Source organism: Ochotona princeps, chromosome 9 (genome assembly GCF_030435755.1).
Source record: "Ochotona princeps isolate mOchPri1 chromosome 9, mOchPri1.hap1, whole genome shotgun sequence".
NCBI classification, from domain to species: domain Eukaryota; kingdom Metazoa; phylum Chordata; class Mammalia; order Lagomorpha; family Ochotonidae; genus Ochotona; species Ochotona princeps.
In genome coordinates, this window is record NC_080840.1 from 22,781,505 (window position 1) to 22,800,525 (window position 19,021).

The following is a 19,021-nucleotide window of genomic DNA, read 5'->3' on the forward strand; positions in this document are numbered from 1 at the left end:
TCCATATATGTGTATATGACTGTACACATTTGCAGGGAAATATAATGAAAAGAAGTTCACTTCTCTGCAAAATAATTTCAAATCCATCCATACAAGTGGATTTCAGAAAGCTAATGGAATTGTATAATATGAAAAAAATCTCTGCATGAATTTCTCTCTTGGGTTTTTCCATTGTGCTTACCTCAGTGCAACCTCTCTCTCATTTCCCATTGACAAGTTTATTTTAAATTTTTTGAATAAGAATCATTAAAACCAATTTTAACAAATAAGTGCAAAGTGTAATAAGCAAAAACTAAATTGTAGTATTTTAACTGTGTAGTCATACCCAAATTTATTAAAGCACATATCATGAAAATTTGGTACATATTTCAAGTCCATCAGGAAGAGAGATAATTTCTCAAAGAGATTACCCCAGTACAGTCATCCAATCTCTCTTTGGCCCTAAGAATGTATATTCAAAGATTTGAAGGACTGTAATATTTTCTCCAAGTGTATGTATCTTTGGCAGTACTACAGTGCAGAAATGTATAAATCATATTTTTTCCTGCCATTGTTATTTTCTCATCATTATTTCACCATCTCTCATTCTGAAATACATTGGTCTAAATGTTAATATTTGCCATTATTTTCTCTGTCTACAGTCTTAGTCTGTACAATTATCTTATAACTTGTTGAAAACGTGTAGAAACCTGTACCTCCACTTCCCAGGTTAAATTTAAAACTAATTATTACTAGGGTATACAACTGATTGTGACAGCCAGATTGTTGAGAACTGCCTGCACTGCAAAAGTTAGCCACCTGTTAGGGAAGCTATTCTCCTTATTTTAAATATTCAAACCTCAGCCTCCTTCCCAGTAACTCCTCATTAGAAGACAGTAATATGGAGAGCAATTTGTCATGTGTGGACAATTCAATTTGCAAATGTATTTGCTACTGGTTCCCAGAAACATTTTTCAAATCTCATGAATTTGCCTCTGAGATGCTCATTCTTCCTTTTTTGCAAATTATTTTTTTTCCTCTCAGCATCCTGTTCTCTCAATCCAAATTACAAAGAAATGGAAAGGATCTGGAACTTGAGAATTAACAAGTTAGGCTACCAGAGACCTATTGACTTTACCAGAAGTCCTGAAATGCCTCATAAACTAGTAAAGAATTAGGCAAAAAATTTAAATTCTGCCAAGTTTTGAATGGTTGTAAGATTAGTGCTCAACTCAGTGGAGGTTAGGTGAGCTTTGCATTTATATTAGGTGATTGTCCTGAACTAGGAATAGATCAACAATGAAATATATTACAATTAAAGGTTTAAACATATATTTCTATAATATTTCAAAAAACTTGAATACTGTATGTGGCCATAAATGGTTTATTTGAATAAAAAAGCCAAAGACATTGGTGCTGTGTATTAAGATGCTTGCACTTATTTTCAACAATAAGTTTGGTTCTGTATGAATTATTTGAAGATTTGATGATGGGTACTTTAAAGATTACAAAATAAATCATTAGAAATTATTTCAAGTTTTATATCTTTTTTAATTTTTCAAAACATTGTTCAACAACTAGTGTTTCGTGGCAAACAAGAAAATGCAATTTGTTTTCCTATAATGATAATATCCTAACACCACAATGAAAGATGAAATAGAGCGTAATTTTAATGATAAATTATCTTGCTTTAATTTTATATGCAATTGTCAATATACATATATGTTGATTTTACATAAGAACACAAATTATATATAGATATAAAACTATGAATATATATTGTTTTAATAAAATTATATTCAAATACTGCAACCCAATGTGAGCTTTGTATGTTATGTCAAGCAGTACCACTATTAATTTTATAAGTTCATTGCTATGGCATTACTTTTAAACTTCATCATTCAAATTATGCAAAATTAGTGAATAGGAAGTTCAGGTATAGTCTCCTTGTATGAAATCTAATCACAGGATCAGCTTTTATATAAAAATCTCTTTTCGAATTGTAACATAAAAAGAACTAGACAATTATAATGCATATTATTATAGGATACATTTTATTAATGCAAAAACATTGGAAACACAGGGTCATCAGAAAGTTAAATGTAGTAATGTTATTGATAGGGAAATTATTTGTTCAGGCAGAAGAATGACATTTTGTTTGAAATTATCCATCAATTTTACCTTTATTTGACTATTAACTTTGATGCTATTATTCAGTAGATTTTTCTTAAGCAGTTCTTTAGTATTGGAATATTACTTAAAATATGATTGTAATGGTTGGCATAGTTTGTTTAAATATTTCATGAGAATAACAACTGATTTCAGTGGCAGTAGGAAGGCTTTCTAATATCTCCATAAAATATATAATATAAAAAGTATACATATATTTCAATTTTTCTTTAACATAAACATATCATTTAATTCCATTTTCCACTCATTTTTGGATTACTGTCCTACGAGTCTTATTTAGACTTTAAATTCCCAATAATAAGTGGTAGCTAAAAGGGAACCACAACAGAAGTAGGATTGTCCATCACATCTGCTTGTTATGTGCAGTTAAAAGTTAGAAAGAGTTCCTCTCTTTACATGGTCTCTGTGCTTGTCTCACTCATTCTTGCACTGCTTGCTCCAGTTTCCCCTATATATGCATATGCAGATACACGAATTATATCTTCATGAATTCTCAATTAAAATGCCTCTCTGTAGACCAACATTTCAAAGCAGTAAGAGATGTGTTCGAAATAATTTGTGATATTAGTTATCATATGCACTTATTTATGAGTTATTATGTGACACTCAAAGTTAATTAGGGAAAGTAATCAACAGGTTAGGAACAGAAGCGCTGTCTACATAAATATTGTCTTGTTTCTATTTTCCCTTCACTTCCTGAACCTTTTGCATCATGATTTCTTGTCATTATTCTTATTCAAATGTGTATATACATTCGTACATAAACTTGTTCCACGAATGTTTACTGACTGTAGTGTGTATGTCACCCATGACACTAGGGTCTAGGAATAACAGTCTGCAGTAATGGACACGGTCTCTGCTGTCATCGACCGTACTAATAAGAGGAAGGACAGAAACACACATGCATGTGCACATGCAAGAGGATTTTGAGAAGTTTATGGAAGCAAATTAAAATTATTTTATTGCAAAAAATGAAATATATGCATATGAAGGTTAGGCAAAGCCATCATGGAAAAATAATAAAATAGTAGATAGTAAAAAATAGTATATGTTTCAAAAAAATTTGTGCTGAAACAAGCCCATCATATATTCCTATTTTCTATGAACCATTTGAAGTTGCCCTGTACATGCCACTTTGCAAGAATAATGAATTCCCAGGAGCAGCAGCATCTGGTCTTATAACTAATATTACAAAGGGTGATTTGCTTAGAAGTATGAAGCTAATGTGTCCATATAATAACTAAAGTGAAAGCTGAAAGATTGCTAAAGGTTATGAAGGCAGGGGGAACATTTTCAGGCAGAGGCTATAGTGCTCAAAGGCTGTGACGGAGGGGAATAAGAATTGCTTTGAAATAGCCTGGGGAGGCAAAAAAAAAAAAACATATTATGGAATCTTTTATTTGCCACATTAAGAGAGTTTGTTTCCATTCTATATTCAGTGAAAAGTCATTGTTTTCTTTTGAGTGTAGGAGTATATGATCATATTTGCAATCTGGAATTATAATATACCGGATGTAATATAGAGAATGGAATCAAGCACAGTGTAGAAAAGGAATTATAATGGCGTGGTTGTTGTAGTAGTGGAAGAAATAGAAGAAATAACTTCCAGAGATTATACAAGAGGAAAAATAGATATGATTTGATAACTAGTCAAATATAATAGGGAAAGTACAGTATTATAAATTCCTCAAATTCCTGATCATTTTGTGAATAATTAATATGTTAGGAAATGAAAATAATAACATTTATGATTATATTAGTTTAATTTTAGTTTAATCTATAATATATATCATGTATTAGGTTAATCTACATGATTTCATTCAATGCACCTAAATCCTTTTTGACTAGAAATTAGCACATTTGATGACCAATGACAGTAATCAAATATTAGAAATGTAATATGAACGAAACACTGTACTAAAATTATACCTATCTCTTAGTTTCATATTAATTAGTTATGATAGTTTATTTGCATTTTAGTATACTGAAGAGATTAAAGTACTTTCTAACACATAGTTATAATTGCGAGACTGTTTCAAATTCCAATCTTCCTCACTTCAGAGCCTGCTTTATTTACTATTATATAAATAAGCAGCCCCATGCTGTTGCTGACTGAATGTCTAACTAAATGCACAATATTCTAATAATCTATTTTTAAAGGAAGTCAAAGTTTTATTGTGCCTAGGTCTTTAGTTTTACTATATTTAGGCACCCAAAATCATGCAGAAGTTTAAACCCCAAAGTCTTCTGTTAATTGTGCCTGCAGGATTGAAGCTTAGCAACTGCAGTGTTTATAAAGTGGTAGATCCTTAACCTAGTGGTGCATCCTTTGGTCATTGGACATATGCTGTTGGAGGACAGGTGTAGTGAGAACATTGTTATCAAAACTTTGATTTAAGCATAGCTACTAACTCTTCTTTCTGGTTTTAAATAGTATCAGTCCTCCATAAGTATTCTGTCATTGTCATTTGCCACCTTCACAGTTCAAGATCAAATGCCCAACCAATGATACAACCTCATACTGGACTTGAGCTTTGAAGCTATAAGCAAAATATCTTTGCTTTAGTTATTTTGTCATAGCAATGAACTAGTGAAAAAACTCGTCTTGCTTCATCTTACTCTATATCATAACTACTGCAATGCACAGGAACAAGAAACAATAATTTCTGTCTCATTCTGGCATGTGAGGAATGAAATTTAATGTTGGATAAACACAGATTATAAAATGATGCTATTAAATTTAAAAAAGCTTCACTCATAACAATATTGCAGTTGGCAAGTTTCTTACATAATGTAAAACATGGTGAGAACAGGGCTTGGCAGCATGGCCTAGTGGCTAAGGTCCTCGCCTTGATCCCATATGGCCGCTGGTTCTAATCCCAGCAGCTCCACTTCCTCTCTATCTCTACTCCTCTCAGCATATCTGACTTTGTAATAAAAATAAAATAAATCTTAAAAAAAAAGAAAGGAATTTCACATTATTAAAAAAAAAACATGGCAAGAACATAGGTTGAAATTTGTGAAAAACAATGGTCAAATCCTTTTTCCCCAGCTTCTAATCCCGTTACCTTTGAGAAGTTAACTTATTCACCATAGTAAGTGATTCTCGATTATGTCTCTGCTTTAGAAACGCATAGGACATTTAGCAAAAATCGATAGCCTGTACCTACCCTTATAAATTTTACGTTTATTAGTGTTGGGGATTACGTTTAAATCCAAACTGTCCGGCAGGAACATGTATATGTGTATGCACGTGTGTGTGTGTGTGTGTGTGTGTGTGTGTGAGTGCATGTGTGTGAAAAGCAGAGGGACAGACTTAAAGATACAGCGAGAGACAGAGATGGATGTGTGTACGGGGGGAGAATTAGGGGCTGAGGAGAAGAGAAATCTTCCATCTGAGAATCCACTCCCCAAATGTATGTGACAGTCATATCTGATTTATGTTAATGTCGGGAGCCTGAAACTCCATTTGTGCCTCCCATGTTGGTGAGAGACTCAAGCACTTGAATAATCAGCTGTTACCATCTAGGACACATCAGCAGAAGATGGATTGAAAAGGTAGTAACTGGGACTGGAACAGGCACTCTGTTAGAGAAGCAATTTCCCAAGAGGTGGTGTTAATCTAACGTGTGACAACATCTGCATCTGAACACACACACACACACACACACACACACACTGTATGTTTCAATGTATAGTCAAATTTAAGAAGCAGTGACATAATACAGCCTAGTATAAGTTTTAATTTTGTCATTTGGAAAATTATATCTGTTCTCACAGGTTATTAATTGGAAGACTGTGAGAGTTTTTTAAGATAATGCATGTAGCACTCAGTACATAGTAAGAACTTAATAAACAAGTTGATAATGTTATTAGTAATTGTGTTATTATTCATCCCTTACCTATACCCATATGCAGATACATTTCATCCGTTTATTTATTCAGCAACCAATAACTCTGGATTTGCTATTTGCCAGACTCTGGGGACATAATGATTAACAAAATATCTAAGTTCGGATTCTCAAGTAACTCATATTTAGGCCAGACCAAATGAACAAATACAATAATAGGAACAGGATAAGCACTGTGAAGGAAAACCAAAAGACTATGAGACTGCTATCTGAATGCAGTATTCAGGGAAATTCTCTGTTAAATGTCATTTCAATAGAATACTAAATTGAAAGAGGAAAATACACATATAGCTGAGGAAACTGTAGTCCAAGCAGTATGAAAGGCAATGCAAAGGTGCTGACATTAGAGGATTGATATTCCCAATATGCATTTTCTCATAGTCAATAATTTTCAAATGTGTATCTGTTTTTTCATTTTCATTTTTATTTTTATTTTCAAAACTTACTATTTATTTTTATTGGAAAAGCAGATATACAGAGAGAAAGAGAGACATAGAGGAAGATCTTCCATCGCTGGTTCACTCCCCAAGTGGCAGCAATGGTCTGAGCTGCTCCGAACCAAAGCCAGGATCTAGGACCTTCTTTCAGGTCTCCCATACAGGTGTAGGGCTCCAAGGCTCTGGGTCATCCTTGACTGCTTTTGCACGTTACAAGCAGGGAGCTGGATGGGAAGCAGGACACCCATCCATATGAGATCCTAGAGCATGTAAGGTGATGACTTCTAGCCACTAGGCTATCATGCTGGGCCCATCATTTTCATTTTTAAATGCTGCTTCATATCATCATCTCCTTTGTTCTTTTGATACCACAGCACATTTACACAATTAACCTGTAATTTATTGATACTCAGTATTATAGTGTGGTCCAATAAGTGTAGCGAAATTTGGATTGTAAATCAAAACAATATATTCATTCTTTTCTACAGATATTAAAAAAATGTAACCACATGACAGTTTTTCTTATTTATCAGCATATTATTAAATATTGAGTTTTAATATAATTATTTTCCTTTGGTCATAAAACATTTGAAAATATTTCTGGGCCGAGATTATATCTAGCTACACCAACTGATATGTCCAGGTTTATGGCAGAAAAGGAGGAGAATCCTTTGTAAAACACGAGTGTAAAATCAACTGAGAAATATATTTAAAACTCAAAACTAATAATTGGTAGAGGAAATAGAAACAAATGACTGTACCAACATGAATGTCTAGTAAACATTTACTGATTCAGAAGAATATACACCATAACATTTTTTGAACATACCAAAATCATCTTCTCTCGTCTTCTGTCCGCAGGATGCACATTCCCCTCCAAAAATATGCATATTGGCTCAACTTCGTTTAGAGAGTTAGATTAACTGGTTGACAAAAATGTATTAGATGTACTCACGTGCATATCTAATTTCACACTCAACCATCTTAAGTGCAAAATCACAGATGAATTATATATAAACTTTATTCTTGATCTACATGTAAACAGACATAATACTTCTTGGAATTGTTGCAGATATATCAGACTTTTGTTGTTATTTTTAATGTGGTGTTCAGAAAAATTCTCTGTTAGTTGTCATTTAAATAGTGTCATATCTAGTTGGAAAATAGTTCCAAGATTCTATAATTCCTAAAATCCTGTATGATTCCTAAAGCCCTCATTTTCTTGGTTTGATTCAATGAGCTTGAGCTTCCCTCATTCCTGTATCAGGAAGAAGAATAGAACCATGCAGAAGAGAATGAACTAAACCTAGGTTGAGCCTGCAACTGGAATGTAGAGCACAATAGTCACGATGCTAGAGCTGTCACCAGGAAACACATTTTGGATAAAATTTCATATGGTGAAGCTAGAAGTACTATACATAACTGTAGGTGAGGAATGTTTCCCATCATTAAACTTAATGAATTTATTAATTGATGGACTGCTCTGTGTGAAAAACACTCTGTGACAGAGGATAACTCTGCCAAAGTGTGAATGTGCAAATAATCATTCGGGCAACTAAAAAAAAGAAAATTCTTTTGGGTCTGGATTCTTCATTCCTGGAAGTCTTCCAGCTGGCTATGAGGCTGCTACAAATCACATTTTACGTAATGATATTTAAGGAACGGCTGTTGGACCCAATGTTGGAAATCCTAGGCTGCTGTGTGATTCTCAGAAAAATTCTGAGTAATTATACTAGGATGTGGGTATTGATAGACCTTATAGTATTATGTGTATACATAGTATATATAGAGGGGAGAAGGGAGATTTTTATCTTGTCGTGTGTTAAAAACCAAATCTCTGTCTCAATTGTTCAGAGCAATAATTAAATGTAGCATCCTGTAGCTCTTAAAAATGTTGAGGAATAGGAACAAACATTCGGCTCAGCAGTTAAGATGCCAGCAGGACTCCTTCATCACAAACCACAGTTCCTGGTTTTCTTTTAGTCCCTAAATTCCAGCAGGTGATGGATTAGGCAGTTGGGTCCTCTGGGAGACCTGTATGGAGATTTAGGCTTCTGACTGTGGCCTGGCCCATCCTTGATTTTTGTGAAGATTTGAGGGAACTAACTAGCATAAGTGAGATTCATTCTCTGACTACATCTCAAATAAAAATAAATAAAATTTAGAAGTCCTGAGTACAAGAAAAAAAAGTGAACTAAATGTTCCTTTTGTTCCTTGCCTCTTCTGCCTTTATCTTTTTACAGTCCTTTCATTAAAATAAACATTTCAAATAAATATGGCCAGAAATGGGGCAAAGGTGATATAATTCAGATTGTTTTTCAGCAATAATTTGTTTAATGTGGCAGAATAATGAAAGATGTCTTATAATTTAGTATAAATTTTTAAACCAAAAAAGTGAAAACTTGTGAAAGAAGACATGTGTCTAATATAGCTATTCTGTAGAAATTCTGTATGTTTTAGGAAACTAAATATTGTCTTGAATTCAAGAGGCCCTGCAGTAGCATTTACTTACATCTTTGCCCTGCAGTGTGAAGTCATTTAGTAAAAATTATTATACTTGGCATTGTTTCTGGTAACATGATGAAGTTGTGTCCTTTATAGCTTAGAAAAAAGTAATGGCATTGCATGTTTCTAAAATGGCTGTCCTTATATCTATCTTTTCCTCTTCATGCCAGATACTTGTGGCAAAACATTATCATCACCTCTTAAAGAAGTGTTGGAACCGTGAAAAGACCTGTCATCTATATTAGATAACAGCAATTTAACCACTTGGTAAAAACACTGTTGTCACTTGATGCATTCTACTGGGGAAAATTTCACTAAAGTTTTATTCTTTCCCATGAATTTTAATGGGAAAATAAACCATTAGTAGCTAAACTTGCTGCCGTAAAAACTGTACACTTAAACATTGACAATTGCTTTCTTGAGTATTTTTAAAACTACACTCATTTCATATATGTTACTCACTTTAAAATATATTCTAAAGTCAGCTTCTCCATTCATCAGTAGTGCTTGGCTGGCTGTTTGTTAAGGTGTTTAAGAAAATACAGATCTCACATGGGGGAGCACTGAAGGCCTACTGTAAGGATTTTTATCCCAACAAGTTACTTCTTAACATATTCTCTTGCAAGTCTGTCTAGACGTAGCAAGGAAGGTGTTCACTAAAATCTCAGTTCACTTGATGTATTAGAGTTTAAAATCACTTTTTAAGAAGTAGACAGAACCTTTATACATAGAATTAACATTTTAGCTGTGTGTCTTCCTCTGTTTGAGAAATACAAAGTTTTCTGTTGCACAGGCTCAGCATAACCAATATGCAAATTCAATTCACCTACTCATAAACTAGTTTTAATGTTTCCGAGGCAAAAATGAAATCACTGAATAAGATTTGTCAGTCTCAATGTAATGAGACAAAAGAACATCATTTCCATGGGTTCTGCCTGGAAATACTTGGGCAGATTGAGTTCTAGAAATAGAGTGACACTAGGTTGGTCTGTGTGACTCACCTCATTTGGGAAAGTTGAAACTTCCACTTTTCAAATCCCTTAGTGTTTCTCAAGCATAGCAGCCGGGTCTCTCTGTCTTTAGTGATTTGAAGGGATGCCAGCTCATCTTCCCTTGGACTTGGCTGTGGAGAGTGTGTAGGCACAGTACCATCTGAGTCCAGTGGAAATTAGTGCCACAGCTGAATATCATCATGGTAAAGATGGTATCTTATTGCTCTCTAAATCTATTATTTGGGACAGAAATAGAGCAGGGGATTTTCCTAGCATCTCAGTGAAAAGAATCAGAAAAAAAATGTGAAAAATGTAGGGGCAGTGAGGGGAAAGTTTGGGAAAGAAGCCCAAGGTGCACTTTCCTTTTTCCTATGGAAGAATAAAATATTGTAACTAGAAATTTGTTTTCAGTTAAAAAAAGTCTTCTAAATGAAGTACCTCATTGAGCCTCCTCTGCATTTTGCTTCCTTTCTGGTGGTTTTTCTCACATATGGACAGGAGGCCTGTGAACTTATTTGGCCTTTTCATCGTGCAAAATGCAAATTACATAGGTTCCAAATACATCTGTTTCTTCTGACTTTCTGAGAGAAATTTGTACAGATTTTGACAAAAGTTAATGAGGTATCAGATATGTTACCCAGAATTGAGTGGCTTGAATGCTGCATCCTTGAATTCACTTTCCTGCATTCCAGATCTGTTATTCCTACTTGCTTCTAATTTCTCTCCGTGAAACAATATTACCAATAAAGTTGTTTGCAAATAAACATTTTTCTGAAAAGGTATAGTTTCCAGATAACATCATGTAAAGCAGTTGATACTGTGAGACACTGCTGCCACTTTTTTTTTTTTTTTGGTGTTCATCTGTATTACAAAGCTTCTACTAATTTTCACTTAACTTTTCCTTAGGATCATATGATTTTAGTATCTATAGCTATAGGATATTGAGAACTTTATTTCCTCAGTGAATAACCCTGTAGGAAACAAGGATAGCCAATTTCTCAATCTCATTACTCCTTGGTTGTGCATGTGGATACATATCCAAATGATGTTCTTATTATTTCTCTAACCTACACAAGCTTTGTTTGTTATAATTTTGGTAGAATGGTAAACTCACTGTTGTTTTCCCAGGCAATAGATGAGGAAGGTATCTTCTTCCAAGATACATAATTGTTGTAATTTTTTGCTCTTTTTGTTTTTCTTCTGTGATTACGCTGTTGGGTAGGGGGCAATGTCTTTCTGAAAGGATTTGCTGTGGTTTACAACAGGAGGTAAATGTGTTATACGGCTTCCCACTAAGGAAGGCATTCTGTAAACACTTTTCACTAACAATATTTCATTATCAGGTGTAATACTAACTGTTTGAATTGATTTATGTACTAAATAAGTGTGACTTACTGTGTCTTTTTGATGATGGAATAAATGCTGTAGGAAATTCATGACAATTTTTAGTTCTAGGATACTGCAAGCAGTTTTTCGACATAAAGACTCTTATGAAGCAGTTGACTAGGTAATCAACCATTCATTCATTGCATGGTACATGATCTTTAAAATTTAATTAAATGCAATTTTCAGACCTTAAAAATAATACCCCAAAATATGGAAAGCATTATGTACTACATATTTTTAAGTCTTAAGTATTCAAGTACCAGGGAATTGGAAAGTGTGTCTGAGTATTTGTGTAAATTGTATATTTACAAACACTTTCATGCATTTATTCACAAAAAAGTGATACTTTGCTGTAGTGGAATACTGGTATTTGTGTCAGTATATATACATGTATATAAACAGAAGCGTAAAGCCTGTCATTTTTTTTTCAGGGATATTCTGGATACATTAATTCAAAGTGAAAATAGTATTGACAAAAAGTAGGAGCCAGTTTCGTGGCTCATCAGGTTAAGCACTGACATCTCATTAGAGTGCCGGCTTGAGTTCCAGCTGCTCCTTTTGTAATGCACTTGCAAAAGCAGCAAAGGATGGCCCAAGTACTTGGAATCCTACCACAATGTGGGACACACAGAATTTCAGGCTCCTGGTTCTCTCTCTATAATTTCAGGTTCCTGGTTCTCTCACTATGCAACTCTGATTTTAAAAATGCAATAAATCCTTTAAAAATGTTAACAAAAACATAGGAAATATTTATAACATTTGATTAGAGCTAGGACTTTAGTATGCGTCTACACTGAATCTAAATGAATGTGAATGAATTATTTAAATTTTCACATTTGGGCCCAGCGGTGTGGCCTAGCGGCTAACGTCCTCACCTTGAACGCCCGGGATCCCATATGGGTGCCGGTTCTAATCCCGGCAGCTCCACTTCCCATCCAGCTCCCTGCTTGTGGCCTGGGAAAGCAGTTGAGGACGGCCCAATGCTTTGGGACCCTGCACCCATGTGGGAGAACCAGATGAGATTCCTGGTTCCCGGCTTTGGATTGCATCAGCACTGGCCGTTGCGCTCACTTGGGGAGTGAATCATCGGACGGAAGATCTTCCTCTCTGTCTCTCCTCCTCTCTGTTTATCTGACTTTCCATAAGTGAGGAAACCAAGGCATGGAAAGATTCATTTACAATGTGGTCATCTTGATAATATAGCCAGAATTGTAGCTGTTGAATCAAATGCAGTCAGGCACTGCTGTTAGGCATATAAGTCTCAAAAGTAATATTTTCTTCATATGTGTTATGTTTATTCTAAATTAGTAACTGCTAACTTGCCATATCTTGTTTAGATTTGTTACAGTAAGTTAGTTTCAATTTATTTTGGTACAAAGCAAATTGGAAATTCATGTATACTTTTTTTTTTGAAAATTTGCATCCTTTTTCATTTATTCTTTAGAGTATCTTTGTACTTATAAAAAGTACTTAAGGGCCAAGCCCAGTGGCCTAGTGACCGAAGTCTTCCCTTTGCATGTCCCAGGATTCTATACGGGCACTGGTCTGGGTCCCAGCTGCCACATTTCCCTTCCAGTTTCCTACTTGTGGCCTGGGAAAGCAATGGTGGGTGTCCTATTTTATCATTTTATCATATTACTTTTATCATTCCTCTCTGTCTCTCCTTCTTTGTCTAAATCTTCTTTCCAAATGAAAAATTAATCTTTGAAAGAAAAAAAGTACTCAGAATGACCACATTGCTGAAAGCATTCATCACTGATATCCAGCCCTCCTCTGGCTAACTTAACAATTCAGACATATTAAAACTTTCTTCACTGCTGACTAGAGTGTACACTTATTGTCAGATGTGCTTACTAGTAAATATTTGTTCCCTCAGTTTTATAATCTGGTCTACGTTCCTTCAATGAAGAGACAATGAAAATACCAATGTAGTCTCATGAACTGGAAAACTAAATAAAAACAATTGAGAAGAAGCTCTTTAGGCAGAAAACAAGCAAACACTTTGCCATGAATTGTTATTACACAGCAGTATTTGATGTATGGTGATTTTAATAGCTTAGAATATATGCTCAAATTAAGATGGTTTGAATCTCCAGTCTATTAGAAGAGAACATGAGTTTAGAAGAAAATATTGCAAGATGTTAGTAGACAAATTTCAAGTGTTTGACAAATTTTTACCATGTATGATCATATAGCATTATGTTAAAATTTTTATTTTGTTCTGTGATTGTAATCTTTAACATAATTATATTGTTGGTTAAGATTTACTATATAGACAGCATTTTTTACAAGGCTCTTTTCTTTCTTGTCCACATACGTAAGACCTTATTTTGTTTCTTGATTTCTAAGATCTCACATTTCTCTTGTGTCTCAATCAGGACTAAATTTCCCATGTGGTTCATTCATTCAATAAACACTTATTGATTGCCTAAATGACAAATCAAGGAGTAAGCAGTAATAAGATGTGATAATTGTCCTCAGGGGACTCATAATATACTGAGAAAAAAAGACAGTTGAAGAAAGCAACATAATAGTTCATAATAAAGTAGCTTAAAGAGACAAGTGAAATGGGAACACAGAGAGGATTACTGTACTCAGAATGGAGTGAGATTGGATTTGTCACAGGAAACATCCCCAAGGCATTACAAAATTAAGTCACATAAGCATTGCAACTAATCATTATGCTCATTTTTATAACAAATGAAACTCACAAAAATTGAATAACTGGGGGTTACAGAGCTAGTAAAGACAGAAGGTAGCTTTCAAGGATAGAGTCTATTCCAGGTGTCAGACTGCAAGTGTGTGTATGCATCTTTTTATGGCCTCTCTCTCTCTCACACACACACACACACACACTTGTGGTGTTTCTCTTTTTGTGTCTGGCTTATTTTACTCTACATACAATTCCCCATATATGTGTGTATGTGTGTATATACATACATCTCATTCTCTTTACCCATTCATCTAGTGATAATGGACATCGTGATTGATTCCATATTTTGGCTCTTGCAAACATTGTTTTTGTAAACATAATGTTCAGGTATCTCCATGAGGTTCATATCTTTCCGATATGTACGCAGTAGTGGGATTGATCATATGGCAAGTTTAGTTCAAGTTTTTTTTTACACTTTTAGTGACATGGTTAATTAGCACAACCATTGTAGGAAATAGTATGGAGAATTCTTCAAAGAATACTGAAAATAAATTGATTGGATGCAAAAAAATGTTGAAAATGTTAAATAGTTACCTTTCACATTTTTATTTATAAAGTATTTTTTCATGGGCCCAGCGTGATAGCCAGTCCTTGTCTTTGCCTTGCACGCCCCAGGATCCCATTTGGGCACCGGTTCTAATCCCAGCAGCCCTGCTTCCCATCAAGCTCCCTGCTTGTGGCCTGGGAAGGCAGTCGAGGACAGCGCAAAGCCTTGGGATCCTGAGCCCACGTGGAAGATCCGGAAGAAGCTCCTGACTCCTGACTTCTGATTTGCTCAGCTCTGGCCATTGTTTTCTCTTTCGTGTAATACAACAGAACTTTATTGTTTAAAATATAGTAACCATGTACACTTAAAGATTAGAAGTGACTATTAAATCACTTAAGACATAACCCTCCAGTTCCCAGAAAGATGTCTGTAGTAAATTTATGCTAAAATATAAATTAAAGAGTAAAAATGCTTTTAAAGCATCTGTGTTTAGCATAGTATATGTATACACTTTTAATTATACAACATGACTTGGAAGCAGAACAGCTAAATTCTAATCTTCACTGTGTCATATACCAGCAGAGTAAACCTTGGCCAAATAATGCTGAGACCTTCAGAAGCTAATTCTCAAAGTATCGCTAATAAAATCAAGTGAATATGGAAATATATGTTTAAGTATACATCAACTAAGAATGCAGTAGATTGTAACAGATGGATTAGAATAGCACAGCATTGGCAGGATATTGATGGAATAGGGGAAAAAGTGACGGTTAGAAATAATTGTACAGACAACCTTAATGGTTATGAGAAATAAACTTCATAAACAAATGCAGTATGATCACTACCACTTTTTTAAGTGGAAGAAGGATTAAAATTCTGAAAAAAGATTATAGCTTAATTTTGTGAGGATTCATAAAAACTGCTTAAACACAGCTATTTTTATAGTCTTTATTATCTAATTTATAGCTTTAAGAACAGAAAAAATAAATTTAGCATTGGTGTCTGTTAATGATGCTATTATGAGTCCTAGGGCACATAATAAATAGTAATTAACGTAATTTTTATATTTCTTAATTACTGCAAGGTTTGTTTCTCTTTGCAGATTTATGTTAACATAATATTGTATAAATATGCTTTTTTCTAATTAAATTAAATTATTAATAAGTAGAGGATAGTTTATCGTGCCTCATGCTTTTCTTCATAGCTGGTTTGTATTTTATGTTGAAATCATCCAGAATCCAAATTTTAGATTGCAAAACCCCTCTTATTTTGATATTTCATATTAGAAAATTGTGATATTAATTTTAATACAGAGATAATTATGCAAATTTGAACTTAAAAGTATTAGAAATTTCTTTGGTATGACTTCAATATATGATGTATACTTATGTATACTTATGTATACTTATGTATACTTATGTAATTTCTTTTTCAGTGAAGACATGTGGCTCTAATCTTCAAGGACCCAGCGGAACTTTTACGTCTCCCAACTTCCCATTCCAGTATGACAGCAATGCACAGTGCGTCTGGGTCATCACAGCAGTGAACACGAATAAGGTGAGGAAAACCGTCAGTGGTGAGAAAGCCAACCTGTCCCGTCCTGCAGGACACGACGCTCAAACCCTGAGGGTGGACTGGGAATGCCGGGCTGGTAGCCCCAGGCTGCCGGCCCAAGAAACACACGGACACTAGTACTTGGTGGAAAAAAGTGCCTCTCCTTTTTTTTCTCCTCATATATATACCTTCTTCTCTAGCGGAGGGGGAGAAAGGGAGGGGTTTCTTGGGGGTAATTATCTTCACTGAAGCAGGGAAGGAACTAATCAGCTATATTGAAACGGGAGGAATTAATCATCTGAACAGGAACAAGGGTGGAGGATCTATTCTGCTTACTCTACAGAGGTTGTTTTGGCCTAATATCCTGCTTGCTGTAGCCTGCTTGCCCAAGGCAGGCTTTGCAATGCAACAGGCTGTCAGGTAGGCCAAGTCTAAGGCCCGTAAGTCTCTGGCTCCTAACACCAACCCATGGAAACAAAGGCATACAAGAAAGTACACTGCAGAAAATGTGCAGTCCAGAAACGAGTTTGGCAAAATTTGTCAATCATACATTTTACAAGATATTTGGAAAACAAAGGATTGTTTTCTAAGATACATTTTGGAAGGTTGTTGTTCATTTTAATTTTTAAAAAGAAACCATGAATCCTGGCTTTTCATGTGACATATTTTTGCTTGATGCCTCATTCAAATAGAACATAGTTTGTGCACAGCTGACTTTCTTTTAATGTTTTTCTCTTGCTAGAGCACATATCTAATTAGCTAGAAATAGTGTCTTAAAATAAGGCTTATATTATTGATATTTCAAAAGCTTGAAGTATTTTTCCTTGACTCCCTGATAAGTGATGTACCTAAATACATTTTGTTGCTTCATATTTAAAACAAAATTGAAGTACTAAATGAGTAGTAGCTGAAAAATTTAACTAGTCTTCTACTCCTCTTCTTCCCATCTTGCATATGCTTGTAAGCTATGGTTTCATTTCAATATAGAAACTTTAATTGGAAAGATTTAAATTCCTCTCTGGTCTCAGATTTTGTGATATTGTCTGTGTTGGATAGCTTCATGGGAGTACTCATAAAATTTGATTGGATTGTAGTTCAAACCCTAATGCACTTATTAAACACATTAATTGCATAAGGTATGTAGTATTTCCAAGGAATGTTTTAACTAAATTCTAGACATATCATTTTTAACAGCTGAAGTGTTCAGTTAAAAATCAGTTGAGTAGTCACAGAGCCCGGTGCAATAGCCTAGTGGCTACTGAAGTCCTCACTTTGCATGTGCCAGGATCCCAAATGGGTGCTGGTTCTAATCCCGGCGAGCCTGCTTCCCATCCAGCTACTTGATTGTGATGGCCCAAAGTTTTGGGACCCTGCACCCAGGTGAGAGACCTGGAAGATGCTGTGAGCTCCTGGCTTCCAGTCAGCTGAGCTCCAGCCATTGTGGCTGCTTGGAGAGTGAATCGAAAGATGGGAAGTTTTCCTCTCTCTCCTCCTCCTCTTTGTATATCTGACTTTGCAATACAAACAAATAAAGCTGTTGTAGGGTGCGAGCGAGATCACACCAGACATGTCTAAGGTTTATTAAGGAGTCTTTATTAATCAAGCTTGAAGACAACAGAGCACAATAGCAAATCACAAGTCCATACAGCAATCCACCTAATCATAATCCAACCAACCATAATCCCAAAAGAAACAAATGGTCATCATCCTTAAGTCCATCCATTAAGCTAAAGACCTAAGTCCCAGCTTCCCCAACAATATATGTTATCCTAAGAGACATGCAACAAATAACCTGGACTCACTCACAAAGAACCTGGACACACTTACAAAGCTGCAGACATTCACCTTTCCCTGGCTTCTCTGCCCACATTCTACTACTGCTAGGCCTCACCCTTCCTGGAACTCCAGATAGCACACAGACCAGAAACAACATCATTATAACCATTGTCCCATCTAAGTAGCACACAGGGACCATGTTCAGGGGATTACCTGTCCTGGGTCAGCCAAGAGTCGAGGTGCCAGAGTAACAGAAGCACCTGGCCAGAAAGAGAGTGAGAGCCCCTGCTTCATGGGCCTTTTAAAGGGGCTTGTGAGGGGAGTGGTTACACAACAATGCAATACTGTCCCCTCTCAGTTGATAGGTGAGTCACAGGTGGGCAGGAGCGAATACCTAAGTGTTGTGGGCTAAAGAGCTGATTAATGCTCGTTAGGATGGACAGGAACAGGAACTGGGCTTATACTAAAAATGCCTAGACTAATTGGACTTGCAATATCCTGGCTCATTTAGGATGTGGGGGAAGTGGTTAAGGATGCAATTACTATTCCGTTGCTGTAGGACCCACCTTCAGGACAGAGGTTGGGGGACACAGCCAAATTTCATTTGCCCACTGTCAATGGGTGCTGGCTATCACTGGCTGCACCCCATAACAAAGCTTTAAACAAATCAGTTGATTATTCAGATACATTTGCCTTATTGCGGAACCCTTATTTATGCACCAAGAAAAACTACATGAGAAACCTACCCTGCTCTAAATAACCTATGTAAATGGGAAAAATGGAACATGAAGTTAAAGCAGTCAGCCAGGTAAAGTGTAGTATCTGTTCTTAGCAGTTTAAGATTTTGTGCTTTGTATGCAAAGTTGTTGAGAAAGTTGTTGAGAAAATATAAAGAGTAGTTGAAAAATTAACTTTGGTTGAATATTTAGCAAAATGTCAAGTGCTATGTGTACTTTTCACAAATTGTCCAATTCTCATGGTGTCTCATAAAAGACATCGAAGCAGCAGATATGGTAGAGCAGAATGTTATGTCACCTCTAAAGCTGTCCACATCTCCAGTCCAACTTCCTACTAATGCATGGTGCAGGCAA

General features: G+C 35.3%; 1 protein-coding gene across 1 annotated transcript in view; it reads left to right on the forward strand.

Annotated features, from left to right (window-relative positions):
- CSMD3 (CUB and Sushi multiple domains 3) overlaps window positions 1-19,021 on the forward strand; it is an 878,998-nt gene that overhangs the window by 374,770 nt on the left and 485,207 nt on the right. Inside the window, exon 11 of the mRNA XM_058668892.1 lies at window positions 16,036-16,157. Within this exon, the coding sequence (XP_058524875.1) occupies window positions 16,036-16,157 (122 nt within the window). The remainder of the gene's footprint in view (window positions 1-16,035; window positions 16,158-19,021) is intronic.